Source organism: Lynx canadensis, chromosome D2 (genome assembly GCF_007474595.2).
Source record: "Lynx canadensis isolate LIC74 chromosome D2, mLynCan4.pri.v2, whole genome shotgun sequence".
NCBI classification, from domain to species: Eukaryota; Metazoa; Chordata; class Mammalia; order Carnivora; family Felidae; genus Lynx; species Lynx canadensis.
Genome location: NC_044313.2, coordinates 55043647 through 55065557, shown reverse-complemented (window position 1 = coordinate 55065557; position 21911 = coordinate 55043647). Strand labels below are relative to the sequence as shown.

Here is a 21911-nt window from a genome sequence, read left to right as displayed (position 1 = left end):
AAGCATCGCTCTGTGCCAGGCACTGTCTATGCTGGGAGGTGAGCCCGGGAGACGCGGCTCTGCCTGTGTTGTTCCCCCAAACCCTTTCCTTTGACGTATGAGGATGCTGAGGCCTGCAGGGGGTGGTGTTCGGTCACACAGTGACCTGGGCTATCGACACTGGCCTAGAACTGGGGTCTCTCCACCACACTGCCCCCTTACCAAGGGTCCCCCAGACCAAGCCACTCTTACCATAGTGTAGCCATACCACACATGGTGATTATTAGTGAAACGAAAGGGCGCTTAGGGGCTCCTTCCCCCCTTCTCTTCTGGCCCCTGGGGTGGGGAGGAGAGAGGCTAATTCTGAGGAGCTTTGTCTCCTCTCCCTGGAACCTCCAGCTGCAGGTTCCTCTGAGAGCAAGCTCTCCTCTTGACTTAGAAGCAGTGACACACAGAAGCGAAGGGCATGGCGGTAATTGTGAGCAGTGGCTCAGGGCTCCGGGGAGGGTCTGTCGGGCAATCGGTCCTGGGTAGGAGGGTGTTACAGCGCTCAGCGTCCTCCTCGTCACCTATCCGACATGCGTCCCTAAGAAGCTGTGTCCTCGGAGCCTGCCCCGGGGGAAGTCCACACACAGTCTGCTGGGACGCGAGTGGTGGAGACATTGAATGGGAATCTGGGCACAAGAGGCAGTCCTGTGCAAGTAGGCTGAGCACAGTCCCAGAAATGGCTTCGTTCTGTGGACGGTTTTTGGGGGGTGACTAAGATCTGAACCCCTTGGGTACAAACATTTTTTTTCACTTGAATCATTTGGTATAGAAACATACTATTTACTTACCTGCCTTCCTGAGCTAAGGATACTAAACACAAATGTTTCTCAAAAATTCGGGTTTAGGGGCACCTGGGTGGCGCAGTCGGTTAAGCGTCCGACTTCAGCCAGGTCACAATCTCGCGGTCCATGAGTTCGAGCCCCGCGTCAGGCTCTGGGCTGATGGCCCAGAGCCTGGAGCCTGTTTCCGATTCTGTGTCTCCCTCTCTCTCTGCCCCTCCCCCATTCATGCTCTGTCTCTCTCTGTCCCAAAAATAAACGTTGAAAAAAAATTTGTTTTTAAAAATTCGGGTTTATTGTATAGAACATGGAATTTAATAGACTTCAAAGAATCTAAGAACTTTATTTTTTTTAATTAATTTATTTTTTTGAGAGAAAGAGAGTGAGTGAGCAGGGGAGGGGCAGAGAGAATTGGGGGGGGGGGAGAGAGAGAGAGAGAGAGAGAGAGAGAGAGAGAGAATCCCAAACAGGCTCTACACTGCCAGCACAGAGCCCAATGCAGAGCTCAAACCCACAAACCGTGAGATCATAACCTGAGCTGAGATCAGGAGTCGGACGCTTAGCCCAATGAGCCACCGAGGTGCCCCAAGGATGTAGGAACTTGAAAAGAACCTCAAGGGGCGCCTGGGTGGCGCAGTCGGTTAAGCGTCCGACTTCAGCCAGGTCACGATCTCGCGGTCCGTGAGTTCGAGCCCCGCGTCGGGCTCTGGGCTGATGGCTCAGAGCCTGGAGCATGTTTCCGATTCTGTGTCTCCCTCTCTCTCTGCCCCTCCCCCGTTCATGCTCTGTCTCTCTCTGTCCCAAAAAATAAATAAACGTTGAAAAAAAAATTTTTTTTAAATAAAAAAAAAGAAAAGAACCTCAAAAAATACTTAGTACGAAGATATTGAGGGTGGGGGGAATAGAGGTTGGTAAAAGGGTACAAACTCGCACCCAGAAGATGAATGAGGTCCAAGGCTCTAATGTAAAACAACATGGTGATTATAGTTTACAACACCGTATTGTAGAATCGAAATTCGCTAAGAGAGTACAGCTTCAGCGTTCTTGCCGAGAAAGATTTGAAAAGGTATAGAAGCGAGGTGACGGATGCGTTAATTAACTCAGCGGGGGCATCCCTGCACAACGTACACGGATATCAAATCATCACGCTGTACGCTTCAACTACATTACCATTTTATTTGTCAATTAGGCCTCCATGACGCCCCAAAATAAAAGCATTGAAACGAAAGTTTCTATTAGCGGAAAGCCAATCACAATCTTAGAGAGAAGCCCTGAGAGTGAAGCACGTGACCCTAGGGTCAGCCCAAGGCCTTGTCCTCCTGGCATCTGGGGGCAGCTCCAGGGCAGTGAGTAGCCTGAGTGACTCCAAGCAGGGTCACCGTGCCTGGCACACGGTGAATGCTTAACAAGGGATGAATGAATGGTGTCATTTAACCTATACTGTGGGCTGCAACCATGCCAGGGACAATGCAGGACCAGAAGTCTCAGCCACAGAAACCAAACCTCTGCTAGAAGCACTGTCATCCTAGAGAAGGGAGGAGATGGAGAGGGGCCGCACGGGGGTGGCCGAAAGGATGGATCCCCAGGCTGGGAGTGGGGATCCCTGTTTCTGCCCCACTTTGCCTATAACCTGCTCATGACCTAGAACAGTGACAGGAATACACAGGGCCTCGCTGGGGACTGGGCCTCAGTTTTGTGATCTGTGAACTGGGTAGAAACCTCTGTCTTCCTCATCATGGGGGACGGTTGTGAGCATAAAATGAGGTCTTCGAAAATGTAAAAGGCGTGACAACAGGACAGGCTGGCAGTGGTCACCATCACTGCCACCGTCATCAGCATAAGGCAGGCGTCTCTCCCTCCAGTCTCTTCCGACTGCAAGTGGCAGAAGCCCAGTTGGACCAGACTGCGTGAAAGAGGTCTTGTTGGACTCACAGACTGAGTCAAAGGGAAGGGATGTCAGGGTCAGGACTCTAGAACGCTAAGCTTCTGCCCCTCTCCTCCTAGCTCTCCTCTGGGAACACCTTCGTCCCCCCTACGCATCCCAGCAGCTCTCAGTCCGTAGTGTTTGGGCTTCAGTGCCCCGGAAGGAAGCGTCCAGCCCCAGCGATAGCCAGAAGAATCCCAGAGAAAGATTCAGATAGGCCCCCACTGCGGTCAAGGGCCTCTCGCGGCCCGGTGCCCGTGGCCGTGGCAGAGCAGGCAACTCCCACTCAGAACACTTGCTGCTCCCCCAGAACCGTGCTCTCCAGTGTTCATGTCAATAGCCGTTGGCGACTGGTGGCAACCGTATTGAACAACGCACCTCTAGAAAATGCAGCCCGAGGAGTCGTGTGGGACGACCGTGGGTTCGCTGTGGACATTTCCTGGTAACATCAGGAGGTCCGCCGGGTCTGGCAGTAACGACTTCCCCTTCTCCCCTTTGCAGGCAACAGACAATGACGTGGGCACCTTCGGGGAAGTCAACTACTTCTTCAGCGATGACCCTGACCGGTGAGACCCAGCCCCCGCCCCTCAGCGGTGGCACTCTGCTACTCGTGAGGTTCAGGAAACTTCTCAGTGCCCAGGGAGGGTGCCGTGCCCCCGTGGCTAGAGCACTGAGCGAGGAGTCAGAACCCACGGGCACCGTTGCTGGTTTGACCCCGGCTGTGGCACAGTCTCAGTCAGGTCCTCTAACCTCTCTTGGGGTGTAGTTTCTCTGACATCCAAAAGACAGCCTTTAGCCTGGGGAATGAAGAAGCTTTGAAACACCAGGGACGGCGCAGCAAGCGATTGCCGTAGCAGCAGCCAGCATTTAGGACCCCGGCCCGTGCATCAGGCCCTCTGCACACGCATTACCTGGCGTCATCCCCTCAAGTGCTGGAGGAGCTCAGTGCTAGGCACTGTTACCACCCGCGCTTTACAGACGAGGAAACCCAGAGAGGCTGAGTCCCCTGCCCAAAGTCACACAGCTGGTGAGCTCGAGGGCCAGGCCTCTGCCTGTGGTCTTCGCCACCAGGATGCACGGCCTCCAGCAGGACGGGGCTCTCAACATGCCTCGGCCGCTGGGTGGGTGGCTTACCTCACCACCTGACCTGTGCCAGCCCTGCCCTGTCACCCACCGTGGTTCCGGGCCTCTCTCTCCCATGTCTGCAGTTAAGCTGAAAGGGAAGCCCTCTCGTTTTTAACATGATCAAAAGCCAAGCTGGAGTCCGAGGGCAGGTCTGCTTCTAAAAATGAAGTGTCTGATGCATCTGGAGACTCAACAGGGTCCGTAAGACAGTGGCTGTCAGCTTGGATTACTGGCCCTGACGATCTGTGTGGATGGTCAGGAAGAGACAGGGACTGTTAGGTGCATCTGGCCATTTTCTGCCACTCTGGACGGAGCCTCAAAATGGGAGGAAGGAACTAGCAGCAGGAGGAATTTCCTGTCCCTCGGGACACCACCCTCAGGTGCCTTGTCCTGATCATCGTGGATTTCCTGTTCTCTTCCCATCTTCTTTCCTGGGCTTGGAGCCAGGACCTTCTGGGCTCGGTGGCTGGCAGCTGTGGACCAGGTCTGGGCCTACAGATGTCAACTGACAGCTCAAGGGAGGCTCCTGAGGGGATGTTGAGAGGAGGCGGGTCGAGGGACCGTCTCGCTGGACCTTGCTCCTTCCGAGGACACAGTTCCCGGGCTCTTACACAAGGCTCACCCCTTGAGCAGAAGACCAGGGGTATTATTCCCCAAGAGACGACCAACCCGCCCACCCCTCCACCCCCTGCCAAGCTGGATGCTTTGTCACCCATTTAAAACATTTTGGTGCAAAACCATCTGGAATGGCAGAATCTCTGACCATGATAGTTCTCTGGCATCTAAATATCTGCAGTGGGCAGAAATTCCTATTCACAACAGGAGGAGGGTCCTTCTGCCTGAGATTCCTCTTAGATGAAATTAACCTGCTCCTTCCCTTTCCGTACCTGACTCTCGCACACCCCCCGCCCCGTGTGGTCCTGATCCCTGCCCACCACCTCCCACCCCACTCTGCATCAGAAATAGTGGGGCTTTTCTTATTTAGGGCAGATTCCTGACTCCGTTCATTCCTGTTTATCACCTTGGGCAAGGACAGGCTGGTACATACAGGCCTTACCTACAAGCTGCCTTACGCCAGGGTCCCTTTCTCTCCGTCTGTCCTACCTGACGCAGGTTCTCTCTGGACAAGGACACAGGCCTCATCATGCTGATCGCCAGACTGGACTATGAGCTCATCCAACGCTTCACCTTGACAGTCATCGCCCGGGATGGGGGTGGGGAGGAGACCACAGGCCGGGTCAGGATCAACGTGTTGGACGTCAACGACAACGTGCCCACCTTCCAGAAGGATGCCTACGTGGGGGCCCTGAGAGAGAATGAGCCTTCTGTCACACAGCTGGTGCGGCTCCGGGTAAGAGAGATGCCAGGGCCTCCTGCAGTCCAGCCTTCCTCCCATCCTTCCCTCTGTGCCCTCGTCCTGACCACCACCCTGCGGAAGCTGCCACGAGAGCCCCCAACCTGCCATCCACAAAGAATTCGGCCCAGATTTGTGTCAGGCCTCTGAGCATTCCCTCCTGTCCCTGGTAACCGAATGGGCCAAGTATCTGTGTCAGCTTAAATTTCAGGTCCCCATTGAGCAAAGGGATGTCCTCCCCATCTCCCTTAGTAGGTGGCAAGCAGGATCTTGCATAAGGACCCCTATCTGGGCCCCTTGGTGGCTGCTTGGAATCGGGAACTGCCGCAGCTGGACGGAACCGGAGACCGTGAGGCACCGTCCATTTCACAGAAGGGGAGACAGGAGGGGAGACACAGTCCCCAGAGGCACAGTCCCCAGAGGCATAGTTGGAGTAGTGAAGCCAGGACCAGAACTCAGGACCGCACATTCCCACCGTCCTCCTGCAGTGGGATTCCCCCCACACATCGTAACTCTGACCAGAGACTCCTTCCTGTCCTCACTCGCCTTCCCCACTGTGCCCACCCAGAGTGACAGGACCCAGAGCCTCCATTTAGGATGGGTTTCTGAAGCCGGCAGGGATGAAGGCCAGGTAGCCGGGGTGGGCACGGCAGCGGGGGGGTGGGGGGGGATGCAGAGAAGGCAGGACCTACCCACCATGCCCGCCCTCCCCCACTCAGCTCCCAGTGCACCCAGAGTGGTGGGATGGCCTTGGGGGCCTCTAGGATCAGAGACATCTGAAAAGAAGGCCCAAAAGAGAGTCATGGGGAAAAAGGATCTCTGACCTCATTCCAGTGCATTCTCCCTCCATGTAGCATTCATGCCGTATGCAGTGACACCGACCGTGTGCTGGGCTGTAGGTACACGGCAGTAATCAAGAAATGTAAGGTTCCTGGGGCACCTGGGTGGCTCAGTCGGTTAAGTATCCGACTTCAGCTCAGGTCACGATCTCACGGTCCGTGAGTTCGAGCCCCGCGTCGGGCTCTGGGCCGACCGCTCAGAGCCCGGAGCCTGTGTCGGATTCCGTGTCTCCCTCTCTGTCTGCCCCTCCCCTGCTGGCGCTCTGTCTCTCTTTCAAAAATAAGTAAACATTAAAAAAGAAACGTAAGGCGTCTGCTTACACGGAGCCGACCGTGTGGGTGAGGCCAGCAGAAACCGAACAAGAAGCTACAGTTGGGTGTGGAGGGGCGGACGGCAGGCTCGGCACAGGGCCTGCCTGGTCCAGAGGTCGGGGAGGGCCCCTGTGGGTGGGCCGTTCAAGCTGAGACTGAAGGCTCTAGGAGGTGGTCACACCGGATATGGTGGTAAGCCTCTCCGTCCTCGGGGGGAGCCCCGGCCTTCCCTTTTCCCGGGGTCTCCAGCTGACCTTCTAGATCCCCACGCCAGCTCCACACCCCAACATGGGAGTCACCCTCCCACGGAGGGACAAGGAGGGCCCGGATCCCCCAAAGCAGGGGACTCTGGAGGGGGCCAGCCCTCCCCTCCCACCCGCCCTCTTCCAGCCCTGACCCCTGAGGGCTCACGGGCCCTGTCTGCACAATTCCAGGCGACAGATGAAGACTCGCCTCCCAACAACCAGATCACCTACAGCATCGTCAACGCCTCGGCCTTCGGCAGCTACTTCGACATCAGCGTCTATGAGGGCTATGGAGGTAGGTAGGCGTGCGGTGGGACCGAGGGCCCAGCCCAGGGAAGAGGGCCTGCGGGCCAGAGCAGGGCCGCACACTCACGCCTCTTCTCAGGATGGGGTTGGCCATCTGCTTCCCAGCACCCTGGCCAACCCAGGAGACCGCCCCATAGCCCGTTGGCTGGAGCGACGCAAGCCAGGGATCGCCCTCCTGTGGGATCAGGATCTGGGTGTCTGATCAGCTATATCCGTCTGTGGGTGTTAGGCCATGGTCAGCCCAGCGTCTGATGTTACCACAGTCTGCAGGGCCGCTATTTCTTACCAAGCCTGTCTGGGCAGGTCCATGGGGGCTGGTCAGCCATCCTCCCGATCCTTTGGGTGCGCCTCAGCCGCCCCCCCCCCACCAGGCTGTGGCCACTCCCTGCTGGGTCCACGCACAGTCCCATACTCTGGACCTTGCCCTGCCTGCCCGCCGTGACTCCTGACTACTAGAACCCAGGCAGGGAATCGCAGCAGCCGCCTTGAGACCACCTGGTTTGGCAGATGAGGGGCACCCGAGGTCCAGAGAACAGGGAGCGACTTGCCCAAGGCCGTGCGGCAAAGGTGTCCAAGGAGACCCGTGTGATCTGGCTCCTGGTTCCCTCTCCCAGCCTCTCTGCCCACACCAGAACCCAGCCTCTTTGAACCCCTTGACACTCTCTCCCCTCAGTGGTCATCTCTGGGTCTTTGCAGACTCGGTTCCTCCTGCCAGGAAAACCCTTCCTCCCTGTCTCTTTGCTCTGCCTCCCTTCGGCCATTAAGCCCATAACCTCTGGCTGGCTTTAAGGGCTCCTGTGGACGTCCCCTCCTCTGGGAAGCATCCCGAATGCTTGAAGATGAGTTAGGTGCCCCCAAGCAGAACAGATGTGCTTTGGGTGATTCTGAGTTCAGCGCTCACCCCTCCTGCACCCCACGGTGGGGTCGGAGAAGTGTGGCTGCAGAAACTGCGGTCCCGGCTCCAGGTGCTACAGCCTGATGGTCTCTATAAAATCTGCGTACCCCGTTTAAAAACCTTAAGTTCCATGTCTCTGCCCGCTTGCACACCCCGGCCTCTTCTTGACCCTCCCTCAGGTTTTATATTACCAAAGCAATAATTTTGCTCCCATTTGCCACATCCAAAGTGGTGACTTCATACTGTTGTCAGGACTTCGCAGACCACCAGTGACCCCCACGCCCGAGCCGCTGTGCCTTCCCTCCCCCAAATGCAAGAGCACCTATGGGAGAGTTCAGGCATGTGCACTGGGGAGGGGCATTGGAGGGGGACATCTCAGCTCCCTCAAATCCTGCCTTTTGTCTCTGCCTGCCTCTGGCTTTGTGTGAGTGGCAGGGGCGGGGGGCGGGGGGTCTTTACCACCTTCAAGCAGTGTTCTGCTGAGAGTAAAGTCTACAGCACCGTGCCCTGAGTAACCCCTCAAAGGGTCTAAGCAGTGCCCAGAGCAGGCCACTGGACGGGCACAGAGAGCCCACGGGGTAAAGGGAGGAGATGAGGGAGGGAAGAAGAGAGGAGAAAGTCCATGGGAGGGAACAGGCGGGGCCATAGGAGATGGAGGAGGGAGCTGCTGTCTGCACCCCACTGCTGGCATCACCCCCAGTAGCCCCGAGGCTGGGCAGTAAGTGGGTGCTTCTTTGGAGGCAGAAGTGGTAAGAGACTGAACTAGACAGACTGAGGCATGACCTTGTCCTCTTGAGCAGCTCCCAGACTAATGGAGAGTGCCAGATAAGTAGGTGAGACAGACAGATAAGCAGCCAATGGCACCCACCGGGAAAGAGCCTGGGCTCTGGATTCAGAGCCTATGCCTCTGTCATCGTCGCTAGCTGTGTGACATTGGGCGAGTTACTAAACCTCCCTGAGCTTGGTTTCCTCATCTGTAAAGCGGTGCTTACATTACCACCCAAACAGTTCACACCAAGTGTGCTCAGCCCTGGGCCTCGCATGTATCAGGCGGTCAGTAAACCTAAGTCAAGACCACGAGGCTCCAAGAGTTCAGGGGAAGGAGGGGGAAATGAGGCAGGGCTGGCCAGCCCGAGCCAGCCACGTCCTCCCTGCCCAAAGGAGACCCCCGGCTGGATGAGCATCTGAAGTCTGCTTATCGGGCTCCACGCTGACAGTGCAGAGCCTGCTCGGGATTCTCTCTCTCCCTCTCTCTCTCTGCCCCTCCAATGCTCGATCTCTCTGTCTCTCTCAAAATGAATAAATAAACTTTAAAAATTTAAAAAGAAAAAAAGTCTGCTCAGAGAGGGCCTGGGGCCCTGTTCCTGTCATTTCAGTGATCAGTGTAAGCCGTCCCCTGGATTATGAACAGATACCCAACGGGCTGATTTATCTGACAGTCATGGCCAAGGATGCTGGCAACCCCCCTCTGAACAGCACTGTCCCTGTCACCGTCGAGGTGTTTGTAAGTACCCAGGGGTGCCCGTCGTGCAGGGCGAGGGGTGGTGAGTGCTTCCCAGAGTGTTGGGGGCCCTGCCTGAGCCCAGTGGTGTCAGACCGTGTCCCCACATCCTCGGCTGTCCCCACAGCTCTGGGAGTCGCCCAGCAGACTGCCCCAATGGCTGCCCCCAGCAAACCTGTCATGCTGCAGCACCCAAGCTGCCTCCGAGCTCAGCCAGGGAGGCCCAGGCCCTGGGGTGCGAGATGAGCCTGACGGTCCCGCTCCAACTCCATCAGGGGCCTCGGGTCACCCGCTGACGGGGAACAGGAGCCAGGGCTCAAGCGGGAGGAAGTGTCGCGGGACTCCCTCATGTACAGCCATACTTTGTGAGGTCCGAGGAAATTACTGGAAGGTCATCTTCTCTCTTCTGTCTCTCCGAAACCAAACCACAGCTTGTCTGACATGAGTGCTGAGCACACGTGAGTGCTCTCCGGGTCTGAAATTATTAGTCACTGAATCTGTCTCCACTCTGGTTCCTTCGCCCCGTGCCGCTCCCCCAGTGATCCCAGGGGTGCAGGGGCCCCAGGGGGCCTTTCCCCGCCGGAGACCTCCTCACGGCATCTGCACAATTAACACCCCCCTCCCCATCTCATAGAGGCTGCTCCCAGCAGCACAGGGTGGAGGCGTGTTGATGGCAGAGTTAGTGCATCACCGGCTCCAGGAGGATTAGATCAGATTGTCAGGTGAGGAGATACGCTGCGATCTGACGTGCGCTCGGGAAAATCCCTTCCAGAGCAGGCGTGCTAGATGACCTTCCTGTCCCAGCCCGCTTCGCCGGTAGCTTCTGGCACTGCCCCACACCTGGCTTTACAAAGCCTTGTCCTCTCGACCCAAGACAGAGGCTCCGGGGCCAGCTCCTGAGCGCGAAGGTCCTTGTCTGGGCAGGGACCCCTACTGGCTTGCTGCATAGGATGGGCTGGCAGTGATGAGGCCAGGGCTGAGGCCCTGGGGGGAGCCCTGAAGGTGGGCATGTGGGAGCAGGATTTAGGGGTGGTCTCAGAGGGTAAGGCTGGGCAGAACCAGCAAAGGGAAGAGCAGAGAGTCTGAGGCCCTGCTTCAGGGAGTGGCAGGAGGCCCCGGGGAGGGGGTGAGGTAGAGGGGGGCAAGGCTGGAAAAGAAGAGAGTCGCAGAAGCCTAAACACTCACTGCTTGCCTTTAACCTGCAGCACAGCTCCCCCCTTTGAAGTACCGAGTAGAATCAGAAGGCTCTCCCTTCCAATCGTGACATCTTGGTTTTCTAACCCACATGACCCTGACCCTCGTTTCCCGGTCTTGATTAAACACTGCCCCCAAAGCCCCCCCAGTCCTGATCACGCTCCTAACCCTGACCACCCCACCCATTATTTCCAACCGGCTCGTGTTCTCTGCCCAGGCAAGCAATGACTTCCCCCCCCCCCCCCCAGTCCCCAGGCAAGCAATGACTTCCCCCCCCAACCCCCACGTGTGCAGGTTTGCAGTAGCACATGGGCGAATGTGCCTGCGAAGCCAGTTCTGCCCTCAAGGGGGCGCTGTGGATGGAGGGAGGAACGTAGCTGTGGAGGTGTATGGTTTTGAAATGGGGCTCTGCCACCCGCTAGCTGTGTGACCTGGGGTCCTTAACCCTCTCTGGGCCTCAGTTTCTTCATGTGCAAAATAGGGATAATCGTGGTACTGCCTCATGATCTTATCATGAGGATTAAGTGAGATCATGCCGGTGACACTCAGCACCTGTAATGTTGGCTGTCGTCACGGCTGATAAGACAGACGTGCATATGATCGGCAGCATCCATGCCCAGGCTGTCTCTGGTACAAACGGGAATTCCGGAGAACTCGGCCAGACAGAGAAGAACCCCCTGTAAGTTTCGGGAAGACGGATGAGGCAGAGGGTGGGAATAGGGGAGGTCTAGAGAAGTAAGGTGAGGTTGTTTTACACCAGCCCGGGGATGGGCAGGCCGAATTGGCCAAATGGAAACGAAAACTTCTTGAGCTCCAATAATATGTGAGGTGCTTGCACATTACACAATCTCTCTTAATCCCATTTTACAGATGAGGCAAGTGAGGCTCAGGAGGGGAACAGAGCGGGGGCCCAGATCACCAGCGCCTTCCTCACTTTTGGGCTAGCAAGTGGCATTTGAATTTGCTTCTGGTCCTAGTAAGCTAGGATTTGAATCCTGACCTGTCTGACTCCTGAGTTCACCTTCTTCCCACCGCACTCCAAGGCCTGAAAGCCCTCTGCGTGTGATTGAGACCCGTACTCCTCTAGGTCCGTGGAAATTTCCTGGAGCTCTTCTTAAAATGCAGATTCTTATTTAGTGAGTCCAAGGAAGGGCGGAGGCTCTGCAGGCCTAACAAGGTCTGGGCAATGTTGATGCTTCGGGTCAGGGGACCACCCTTTGAGTAGCAAGGCCTTCCAAGCTCTGCCCTGATGGGATCTTGAGACCCAGGGACTATGCCAACCTGTGGTTCGGTTGAGGAACCCAGAAAGGGCCCCTTTCTCCTTTTGCCTCAGCTTCTCCAGTGGAGCCAGGGCAAGCAGGAAGAGGGCGGCCAAGGAACGAAGCTAACCTTACATTCACTGGGAATCGAAGAGTGGCCTCCCGCCCTGAGACCAGACAGCAGGGTCTCCATGTGCAGGGGTGGGTGGGGGCAGGAATCCACTTGGCCTGGAGCTACCTGAGCCCGGCAGAAGGGGTCATTTTCAAATCCCCTCAAAGCTGTCACGCAGGTCAGTGAGGGCCCTACGCTTTCCTTCCACGTGTGCCCCGGCCCCTGGCAGCAGGGGGGGCGGTCTGGCAACAAAGACAGGTGCCACCTTGGCTGTGAGTGAACATCCTCTCTCAGGCAGGGCTTTGGGATGACAGAGTCACTCGTGTCTAAGGACCACACTTGAAAAGGTCACCGCCTTTGGGCTGATTTTGCATGTGGGTGATTTTTAAGTAGCTGTCACTTGGCTAAGCTGCTGCCTCCATCCACCAAAGGGATTTTCTCTCAACTGGGGGGGGGGGGGGGGAGAAAAACCCAGTGCAGATGAGTAGCTTATGGCGGCACTCACTGCACAGGCTGGGGGCGGGGAGAGGCAGATCGGGCCGACAGGGCTCCTGAGGGAAAAGGAGGCGGGCGAGAGGGGCCAGGTGATTCAGGTGGTTCCTTTTCACCCACTGCTTGTTGGTTTTTAATAAAGAAGTCAAACTCGGTTTGTAGATTTCCCATTAGGGGACAATAAGCTTTTGTAGAGGGAGCCGCTGAATTAGAACTAATAGCGAATGCAGTGCCAGGATCCGGGGAAATATCACCGCTAATAAGTTTCTGCCTCGTGCTCTGTCACTGACATTCTCGACGCCGTCTCGCGCAGCCAAGCAGAAGGCTTCGATCTATCCGTGTATGGGGCACCCGCGCTTGCACCAGAGGGATGCCCAGGCAGGCTGTTGGGGCACCGGACGTCAGGCGAGTCCTCACGCCATGGGTTCTCTGAGGCGGGGGAGCTGCTGCACAGCCCAGAGCCCGGGGACAGGCGGGGGAAGAGGGGGAGCACCACTCCTTTCTGGGCACCCACAGTCTGGCAGGATGGGACTGTCTTAAGTCCCAAGGGGTGGACAGCAGCTTTGGTGCCTCTCTCTCTCTCTCTCTCTCCTCCCCCCCTTCTCTCGTTCATTGCTGCTCAGCTAGAAGGGACTCCAGCAAAAGGAGCTTCCCCTCAAAGAGCTCCCGGTTCCTTGGGGAATGAGGCCCTGGGGGGGCAGTGCCGCGAACACTGTGGACTCCCCCGGAGGCCACCGCCCCAGTACCCCTGTCCCTGCTCCCCGGCTCCCAGGGGAAGGGGAGAAGGCTCTGAGTCAGGTGGGCCAGTGGGGGCTTCCTCCAAGAGGCCAATGGGCAGAAATTCTCACTGATTGATTACAAAAAGCCGTGGGTGAGGACCAGAGTCTTCAAGGTGGGGGGAAGTCGCCCCTGGCTGGGCAAGAGGGAGACAGAGGAGCCAAGAGGAGGCAGAGGCTGTGCCTGTTCAGCCCCTCGGCCCACACCGGCCCTGACCGCTGCCCCGCTGACCTGCTTGCTGGTGAAGGCTGGGCCAGACGAGGGACTGCTCAAGACCTGGACGAGGTGGGCTCTGGGAAGCCGCCTGACCCTGCCTGCCTGCCACTGCACACTTCTGTATCCTCCGGGCCAGAGTGCTCCTTGCTCCCTTCATTTCTGGGGGCCAGGAGGGTTCTAGAACCTTCCACCGTCATGCTGGCGGAGCTGGGAGGGAAGTTGCAAGCGGGCACCCCCAGCGTGGAGGACGATGAGCTGAGCAGGAGAACAGGAGCGAGCTTGGAGCTGCACCAAAACACCAATGGGAGAGCAGGGAACCTGCTGCTTCCTGCTGCCTACATTCTCCATCTTCCTGGCCCTCACACGTCTCCCCAAGGCCCGTCCTCCGTCCCTGTACTATAGCCCAGCCAGGGGAGCACCTGGCCCCTTCGTGACACCCCACTTGGTTCTGGTCGTGCGTCAAAGCCAAAGCCCCTCAGCGCCAGCCACGCCCAGCCTCCCCTTGGCCGACAGACCAGCCCTGCAGGCCTTCCTGTCCCCTCCAACCTGTCTGTTTTCCTTCCAGGATGAGAACGACAACCCGCCCACCTTCAGCAAGCCTGCCTACTTCGTCTCCGTGGTGGAGAACATCATGGCAGGTACGGGCTCAGGCGGGGGAGGGTGTGAGGGCACGAAGCCAACAGACACCCCCATGACAAGCGAGGGGAGCCTCTGGAGAGGTCCAGTCATCTGCCAGCCAACAGCCGTTTACAGAGCACAAGCCCCTACTATGTGCAGGCGCTCCGCTGGGTACTTGGTCCCCACTCTCCCGCAGCTGCAGCCTCGCGGGAATGGTCACCCATCAGTAATCCGACAACCTTGATTAAGTGAGTGTATACAGAGTACTGAATCCCAGTGCTGTGAGGCAGGTCCCAGGGCCAGGGTGGCCAAGGGGGTGGCCTGAAAGAATGCTGTGCGTACCTACGTGCGAACAAGAGTGGGCCGCTCATCTCTCGGCTGTGTCTCTGGTGGCAGGGCCCAGCTTGCAGACCCAGGGCCACCAGCTCCACATTCAGGTTCCGGGGGACCCGCTCCGTCCTTCCTGACGGCTTCACCCTTACACCCAGGGCGGACTGTTCCAGTGGGGAAACCGCCCTATCAGGAATTGCTGTAGCATCCGGAGGTGGCAGGGGTGACCTTCTGTGGCACCATGGAGCCTTCTCTAGGAAGTCTCCGGGTACCTTCCTGGTATCTGATGATTTTTCTGGGTGGCTGCCAGGCTGTGCCCAGCCCACCCTTCCCTGTCCCAGCCGGGCATCTCCTGGAGAATAACACTGCTGAAGCTACCCCCGGGCACTCCCCGCTGTCCCCGTGACCTCTGCTTAGGAGAGGCCTTCGTCATGGCACTTAGTCCGCTTCCAGCTTGTGCTTGGATAAAGGGTGTGTCAGGGCCCGTGTACCTGTCCCCCTGCTCAGGGTGAGACCGAGAGTCGGATTAGAGGCTTCACAATCCCCGGAAGGGGCCAGAATGACCTGCCTATCTCACAGCCCTCTGCCTGGCCCCTTGGACCCCCAGGGACTGTTGTTTCATGCACACAATAGTAACGGCAGCCTGTGGCTCAGAGAGAGCTGCCACGGGCCTGCACCCTGCATGGGCCTGCTTCCCCTCCCCCATCCTCACCAACGACCCCGCAAGCTGGCTTTCTTTCCAGGTAGACCCATTTCACAGAGGAAGAGGCCGAGGCTCAGACAGTTGCCAGAGGGTCCCCTGGGGTTCCAGCCTGGGCGTCATACACCGAACCTCCTCGGTGGGGCAGTCGGGTGGCAGTGGGGACAGGAGGGGGCTGGAGCCCCAAACCCGACCGATGAGGGTCTGGTGAGCACAGCTGGGAAAGGCGGATCCCCCGACCCCGGATTTCAGGAGATGGAAATGAAGGTGAGGGCCTTCATTAGACATTACAGGGAAAATAAAATCCCTTATAAATTCCCCTTGTGAACGAGATGAAACAAGACCGAAATTGAAGACGGTAAATGTGGCATCATGTAACATGGGGCTTCATTTCTTTTTTTTTTTTTTTTTAATTTTTTTTTTCAACGTTTATTTATTTTTGGGACAGAGAGAGACAGAGCATGAACGGGGGAGGGGCAGAGAGAGAGGGAGACACAGAATCGGAAACAGGCTCCAGGCTCCGAGCCATCAGCCCAGAGCCTGACGCGGGGCTCGAACTCCCGGACCGCGAGATCGTGACCTGGCTGAAGTCGGACGCTTAACCGACTGCGCCACCCAGGCGCCCCAAGGGCTTCATTTCTTTTTGACTCAAAGCCAAAGCTGGCCAGTCTGAGTGTATCGCCCATGGCCAGCGGCCACAGAGAGGTGGATAGCAGTGGTGGGTCGCAAACTTCTGGCACAAGCCACCGCCACCGCAGGCTCCGGGACCCCCTTCGTGGAGCCTTGTCCCCACGCAGCCCAGGGAGCTCTGGAGGTCGAGCCTCCCCACCTCATCCCTGGGTGCCCCAGCAGCAGGCTCCCTGCCTCCCGAAGGCTGGTCACCAGGAGGTCCCGGGTCCCCCTCCCAAGGCCTGGGGCCGCAAACCCGGGGTGAGTGTTCCCCACTTTGTCTCCCGGAAGGGGCCACGGTGCTGTTCCTGAATGCCACGGACCTGGACCGCTCCCGGGAGTACGGTCAGGAGTCCATTATCTACTCCTTGGAGGGCTCCTCCCAGTTTCGGATCAACGCCCGCTCAGGTGAGCACCCCCCCCGCCCCGTGGTCCCCATCACCTTCACCTCAGGCCGGCTCCCCACGCCCAGCCCTGGTCCTGCTCCTGGGCCAAGTTCTCTCTCCCTTTCACAGGAAGCCCTCGTGTGGAGCATGCCAGCTTTGAGCGCCTGGTCTTATCCCTGAAATATTAACCTGAGTGTGATTACTGATCCTACACGCCCCCCCCCCCAAAAAATTGGAACGTGAATGTATCCACTTCAGGGTATCTTTCAATGGTGAAGAGCCCTGTTAGGTTTAAAATGTGTTCCATTTTACCAACAGCTGGCCAACATGCCACCCTTTGGGGGCTCTCTTTCCTCAAGCCTCCACGTCCCCCTCCCTCAGCGGCTGACCTATTTGCTGAACTCTGGCTTCTCCTCTTTACACTGTGTAAGCCTTGGTTTCCCCCCTGCAGGACGAGGATGGTCACGTTAGGGGTGTAGTGTGGGTCACGTGAGTGATTGCAGGGAGCGCTCATAGAGTGGTCCCTGGCATACAGTAAGTGCTGACAGAATCACGTCTTCATCATCATCGCCTTTGGTCTTTTCACCCAGAGGCCCCCATCCCCGGCTCCCTGGTCAGCCCACGGAGCCCTCACCTCTCTTCCCCCCTTTCCCCATACGCCTCCCTCCAGATCTCTCTCCCTTGAAGCTGGTGGCGGGGAGGGGGAAAAAGCAACAATAGACCCCAGATCAGAAGCTGGGAAGGGATTTGAGGCCCTTGGACATTCATTCATGTATTCAGGCTTCAGCGGGGACCTGCTCTCCACCAGGTGCCAGGCTGGGTGCTGGGGCGCAGGATGGAATCAGACATGACCTGCCCTCCTGGGGTTCCCGGCCCATTTAGTGGACATGCAAGGCCGCCCGCTTCTGAGTCCCCGATTCTGTATTGTAAGGGCACTGCCGATGCCAAGTGGGCCAACCCTGAAATCTCAGTGGCTCAACACAGCAGAGATTCTAACTCACACGGCGGTCCAGCACCACGTCCAGTGGACAGCCTTCCGCATGGCGATTCTGGGACCCGGGCGCCTTCCCCGTTGTGGCTCCAAGGTCACTGCAAAAAGGAAGAGAGCCTGGAGTGCTGTCGAAGGAGATGTCTATGGGCCAGGCCCGGAGGCAACATATGTCACTTCTGCCCACATCCTATTGGCCGGAACCAGGCAACGGCCCCGCCTAGATGAAGGGGACCTCGGGAAGGGGTTTCTGGCCTGCCAGCCCCTCTCAGGCAGTCATGCTCCCTTAACACAGCTCCTTCAGCTATGAAGGTGTGTTTTCCTCAGAGCTCCTTGGTCAAATTAGCCAGGCCTCTCCACAAAGGTGGCCTTAATTGGATCTAATTTCCCAGACAGGGGTAGCCATCTATCACACCGACAAGTTCACGTTTAAAACTTTTCAGAGATTAATTTCTTCCTTGCCCTGCCAATTAATCGACACCACCCCAGCAAGGAGCACGGTGTGGTGGGCAGACCTTTGCCAGTCTTTTGTTTTTGGCCTCAGCACCTTCACTATCCTGTCCCCATGCTCAGCTCCCCTCTCAGCCCTGCACAAGCCAGACAATCTGCCAGTGTGGCAGGGAGGCAAATGTGAGACATCTGGTCCAGCTCCATCATTTGATGGTAGAATAAGCCAAGCACAGAGAAGTTGAGTAACTTGCCGGGGGTCACACAGCGCAGGCAAGAGGGATTTAAAAAAAAAAAAAAAAAAAAAAAAAGACAGTCCCTGCCTTGGGGGTATTCTCACAGTCTATTGAAAGGAAATAAGCCTTTTCTGAGTGTGGAGAGCTTGACCTGTAGTTACTTAATCCTCACAACAGCTTTGATCCGAAGGCATACTAATACCCATTTTACAGGTGAGAAAACTGAGGCCCACTTTTCCAAGGCTGAACGTGTAGAAAGGGCCGTTAATCAGAATTGAGATGTGGGCCTCACTGTCCTCAAGGCATCGCTCTTTTCCATAGCCCATGTGCGCTGGTAAATGGCCTGCCTACCATGACGCCCTGAGGCTGGCCCACCTCACAGCTGCTCCTGAGAGCCAAGTTCAAGCATCTCCTCCACTCTGTGTTCAGTGCCATCCAGTCAGTAGCTTACAGTGGCCCTGGTGGGAGCATTACAACTTGAAAATCAGCAAATGCCTTTTTGTTTTTATTTTAGGGAGGCGGTTGTCAAACACCAGCACGCCACGTGACCCGGCGTGACCTCCACGTTTTAGTTATACCAGAACACAAAGAAAAGCCAAAAACGGGCTGATAAATGATCCATTTTTTGAAAAATTTGTGTAACATTTATTTTTGAGAGACGGCAGACACGAGTGGGGGAGGGGCAAGGGAGAGAGGGAGACAGAGGATCCAAAGCAGACTCTACCATGAGCAAAGAGCCTGATGCAGGGCTCGAACTCACGAACTGTGAGCTCACGGCCTGAGCCGAAATCAAGAGTCGCATGCTTAACCGACTGAGCCACCCAGGTGCCCCGATGGTCAATTATAATTGCTTGTGTTTCATGAAATAACTCGTTTATACACTGGGGGAAAAAAAAAACACCTCAAGGCAATATAATCACGTTAAAAGGTAATTAAGGAAATTCTTTTATAACTGTTCTCAATACACTGTAAGTTACTTGTCCAGTAATGAGTCACCAGGGTGAACATGTGTGAAACATACATTTCAGTGCTGTCCTGTAGTAAACAGCGCCAGGCACTGTTCTAAGCCTTCTGTGATGTCAACCGAATTAATCCCTCAACAGCCCTATTACTTTTCCCTTTTGACCAGATAAGGAAACTGAGGCACATAGGATTTAGGTAGCAAGTCTCAAGTGATAGGGCTGCTAAGATAACGTCAAAAATCTTAAGAGAGGTCTTTTGTGACCTGTCATATTCTCCATCCCCTAAGGCCATTATCAGCCCAGATTTTCCCACATTAAAAAAGGACTTTCCGATCAGAAAGGTGTTGCCACCTCTGGCTTCTGGTTGCCAAGGCATAGGTGCTATCCCCTGTCCCTTCACGAGCGTCACCTCACACCCCAGCACATGCACACACGTGCAAACACATGCTGTCAGCTTGTGCAAACGGCTTCACCCCCTCTCTCCCTCCTTCCCTGCTCCCTCCCTGGCCCGCCCAAACCCTCTCTCCTGCAGGCGAAATTACCACCACCTCCCTGCTTGACCGTGAGACCAAGTCTGAATACATCCTCATCGTACGAGCAGTGGACGGGGGCGTGGGCCACAACCAGAAAACCGGCATCGCCACCGTGAGTGCCCGCCCCCTGCTGTGACCCCTGCTCCCCAGCCCATCTTTAGGGTGTACCTTTAGGGGGCTGGTGTCAGTATTTCTTGGCCAGAGACTTGGCAGAAAAATCCCCAGTACCCCGTTCAGTCGTGGGAGGCCCCTGCTAATAGGATTCTGAGCCCTATAAATAATTTACGTGGGTGGCAGGGGAGCAGGGAAATTGCTTGGCTGGTAGCTGAGACTGACGGAATCTCAGGGGATTCTACTAGGTCCCCCCACCCTGTCAGTCACCTTCCGCCAAGACAGGGGTGGGTGAGAGAAGGCCCAGGTTACAGGAAGTATTTCAGGGGTCACTTCCTTCATTCCTCTGCTTCCTGATGGGATAACACCTAAGCTCTCTCCTGAAGGGACCTGGCTCCCTCCTTGAAAGCCCAGGCCTGCCCCGAAGCCCCCAAAGTGGGTGGAACCAGTGGAATTAATGCTGAGATGCCCCGCAGGCACCCGAGTATGTCCCCCTCGTGGGCACTGCCCTTGCACAGCTCAGCCAGGTGCCTCCCCCCCCCACCCCCCGTGGCTTCGCAGGTGAACATCACCCTCCTGGACATCAACGACAACCACCCCACCTGGAAGGACGCCCCCTACTACATCAACCTGGTGGAGATGACCCCTCCAGATTCTGACGTGACCACGGTAAGTGGTGGTAGGACAGCCGAGCCTCCAGGCTGCCCTCCTGAAGGTGTCTGCCATTCCCTCGTGAGCCCCATGGGCCGGTCCACGTGGGACTGATGGATGTCATGTCTCCCTCTGAGCCAGCCCATGGAGCAGATTTCCAGAAGCTCTCTTGCATGGTGGAAGGTAGTCAGAGTTTGGCAGAAAGCCCTCACCTGGGCCTCAGAGACAGTGGGCTTTGGGCTTTGGGCTTTGTCAAAGGGAGCGATGGCAGCCCAGGGACAGTGACAAGGCAACTAGGGCTGGTTCAGCTAGTGACCACACTTGCCAGAGACCCCGGGACTCAGTCCGGGCCACAAGGAGTGCCCCACCCTCCCCAGGGAGGTACAGGCGTCCTCCTTAAGTCCTACAGCATAGATTCTGCCCCCCACCTTTCCCTTACTGCTTCTGTCACTGCAGCGGGAGCCTGGTCAGCTCCCCCTACAGGCGGGCCCCAGGGCTTTCCCAGTGGGGCGTTTGAAGTTCACCCAGGGATTTTCTGGCCCAGAATATTCCAGGTTTGCCCAGGCCCCTGGGCGTGCTGCATGCAGGGATATGACTCAGAGTGGGGAGCAGGGGAGACATGGCCAAAGCCTCAGGAGTCCGGAAGGGAGCCAGCCTCCTGGGGAAGATGAGGAAAGTCAGGGTTGCACACCCCACTTGGTCTGCTCTGGAGTTCACATTTGTGAGGCTGTCTCTTCCCCTCACCCGTGTGCCCCATTTGGCCTCATTTGAGGTGGCTTATCCCCAGTGTCCAGCCCCATGGCCACTCCGCCAGCTGTGACGAACATGAACCTGATAGTCCATGATAACCCCACATGTTGAATGTCTGCGACATGCCAGGCTTTGCCCGAAGGCTTCTCATGATTTCTCTCTCATCCTCCTGATGGGGCAGGTAGACTCATTGCTCCCATCACACTGTGGAGGACACCGAGACTTGGAGTTTGAGGGGTTTGTCCGGGGTCCCAGAGCTAGTAAGAGGTTGTATCAGGACTTGAACCCAGGTCTGTCTGATTTGGAAACTACCTGGTCCAGCCCTACATCCCTGCTGGCTCAGGGAGCCCTGGCTGGTGGGCCAAGTCCTGAGAAACTGGACAGTGTGTGTGGGGTGGGAGAAGAAGGGCACGTTTCATATCCAGCTCTCCAGGAAGGCTGCCCAACCCCCTTTGAGGCTTAGCCTCCCCACCCCCACCCCTCATCAGCCATAGCCAGTAGGACTGGTCTAGACTGGTAAGGATGTCAGCCTCGAAGGGAGTCTCCTGTCCTCCTTTCCATGTGTTCAAGATCTGAATGGCTCTCAACTGGTGGGTGGATCCCCCTCCCAGACATTCCAGTAGGGTCTGCGTCAGGTATCTGGGATGTAGTTTTTCAAAGCCCCAATGGGAGGACTGCTTGGAGCCCAGGGCCAGGTTTGGGAACCACTACCTTGGGCCCTTTCCTGGCTCTCTCAAGTGCTCTAGACCTTATGGGCACTCTGCTGCCATCTCGTGGGCACGTGGGCTCTAGCCCAAGACCACTCCAGCCCGGGACCCCAAGAGAGCCTACCTCGGAACACCTGCCTGATCAACCCTTACCTTTGCTTTATGTTTCTGAGAAAATCTTCCCAGAGGGCATTGAGAGGCAAGTGAGACAGGTGTCCCTGGGAGAAAGTGGCTGCATGGGACACTAGCCAGAGGTGCCATGTTTGAAGAGTCTACCTGTCAGACAGAGAGAAGGTTTGCTGGACTGGGACTGCACTTGGCCTTGGGCATTTCCCAGATCTGGTCCCCAGTGGCGCTTTCCGGGCCTCCAGCCTTCCTTGCAGCCTTTGTACTGTGAGCAGGTGTGGACAGTGGGCCAGGGGCCTGCTGCCCAGGGTCTTCTCACTCCCCGGGAACCTTGGCACAC

General features: G+C 56.8%; 1 protein-coding gene across 1 annotated transcript in view; it reads left to right on the top strand.

Moving 5' to 3' along the window:
- Positions 1-445: 445 nt before the first annotated feature.
- LOC115527472 (cadherin-23-like) overlaps positions 446-21911 on the top strand; it is a 33302-nt gene continuing 11836 nt past the window's right edge. Inside the window, exons 1-9 of the mRNA XM_032595162.1 lie at positions 446-451; positions 3232-3296; positions 4969-5206; positions 6795-6900; positions 9183-9310; positions 13923-13995; positions 15966-16082; positions 19226-19338; positions 19899-20006. Of these exons, the coding sequence (XP_032451053.1) occupies positions 446-451; positions 3232-3296; positions 4969-5206; positions 6795-6900; positions 9183-9310; positions 13923-13995; positions 15966-16082; positions 19226-19338; positions 19899-20006 (954 nt within the window). The remainder of the gene's footprint in view (positions 452-3231; positions 3297-4968; positions 5207-6794; positions 6901-9182; positions 9311-13922; positions 13996-15965; positions 16083-19225; positions 19339-19898; positions 20007-21911) is intronic.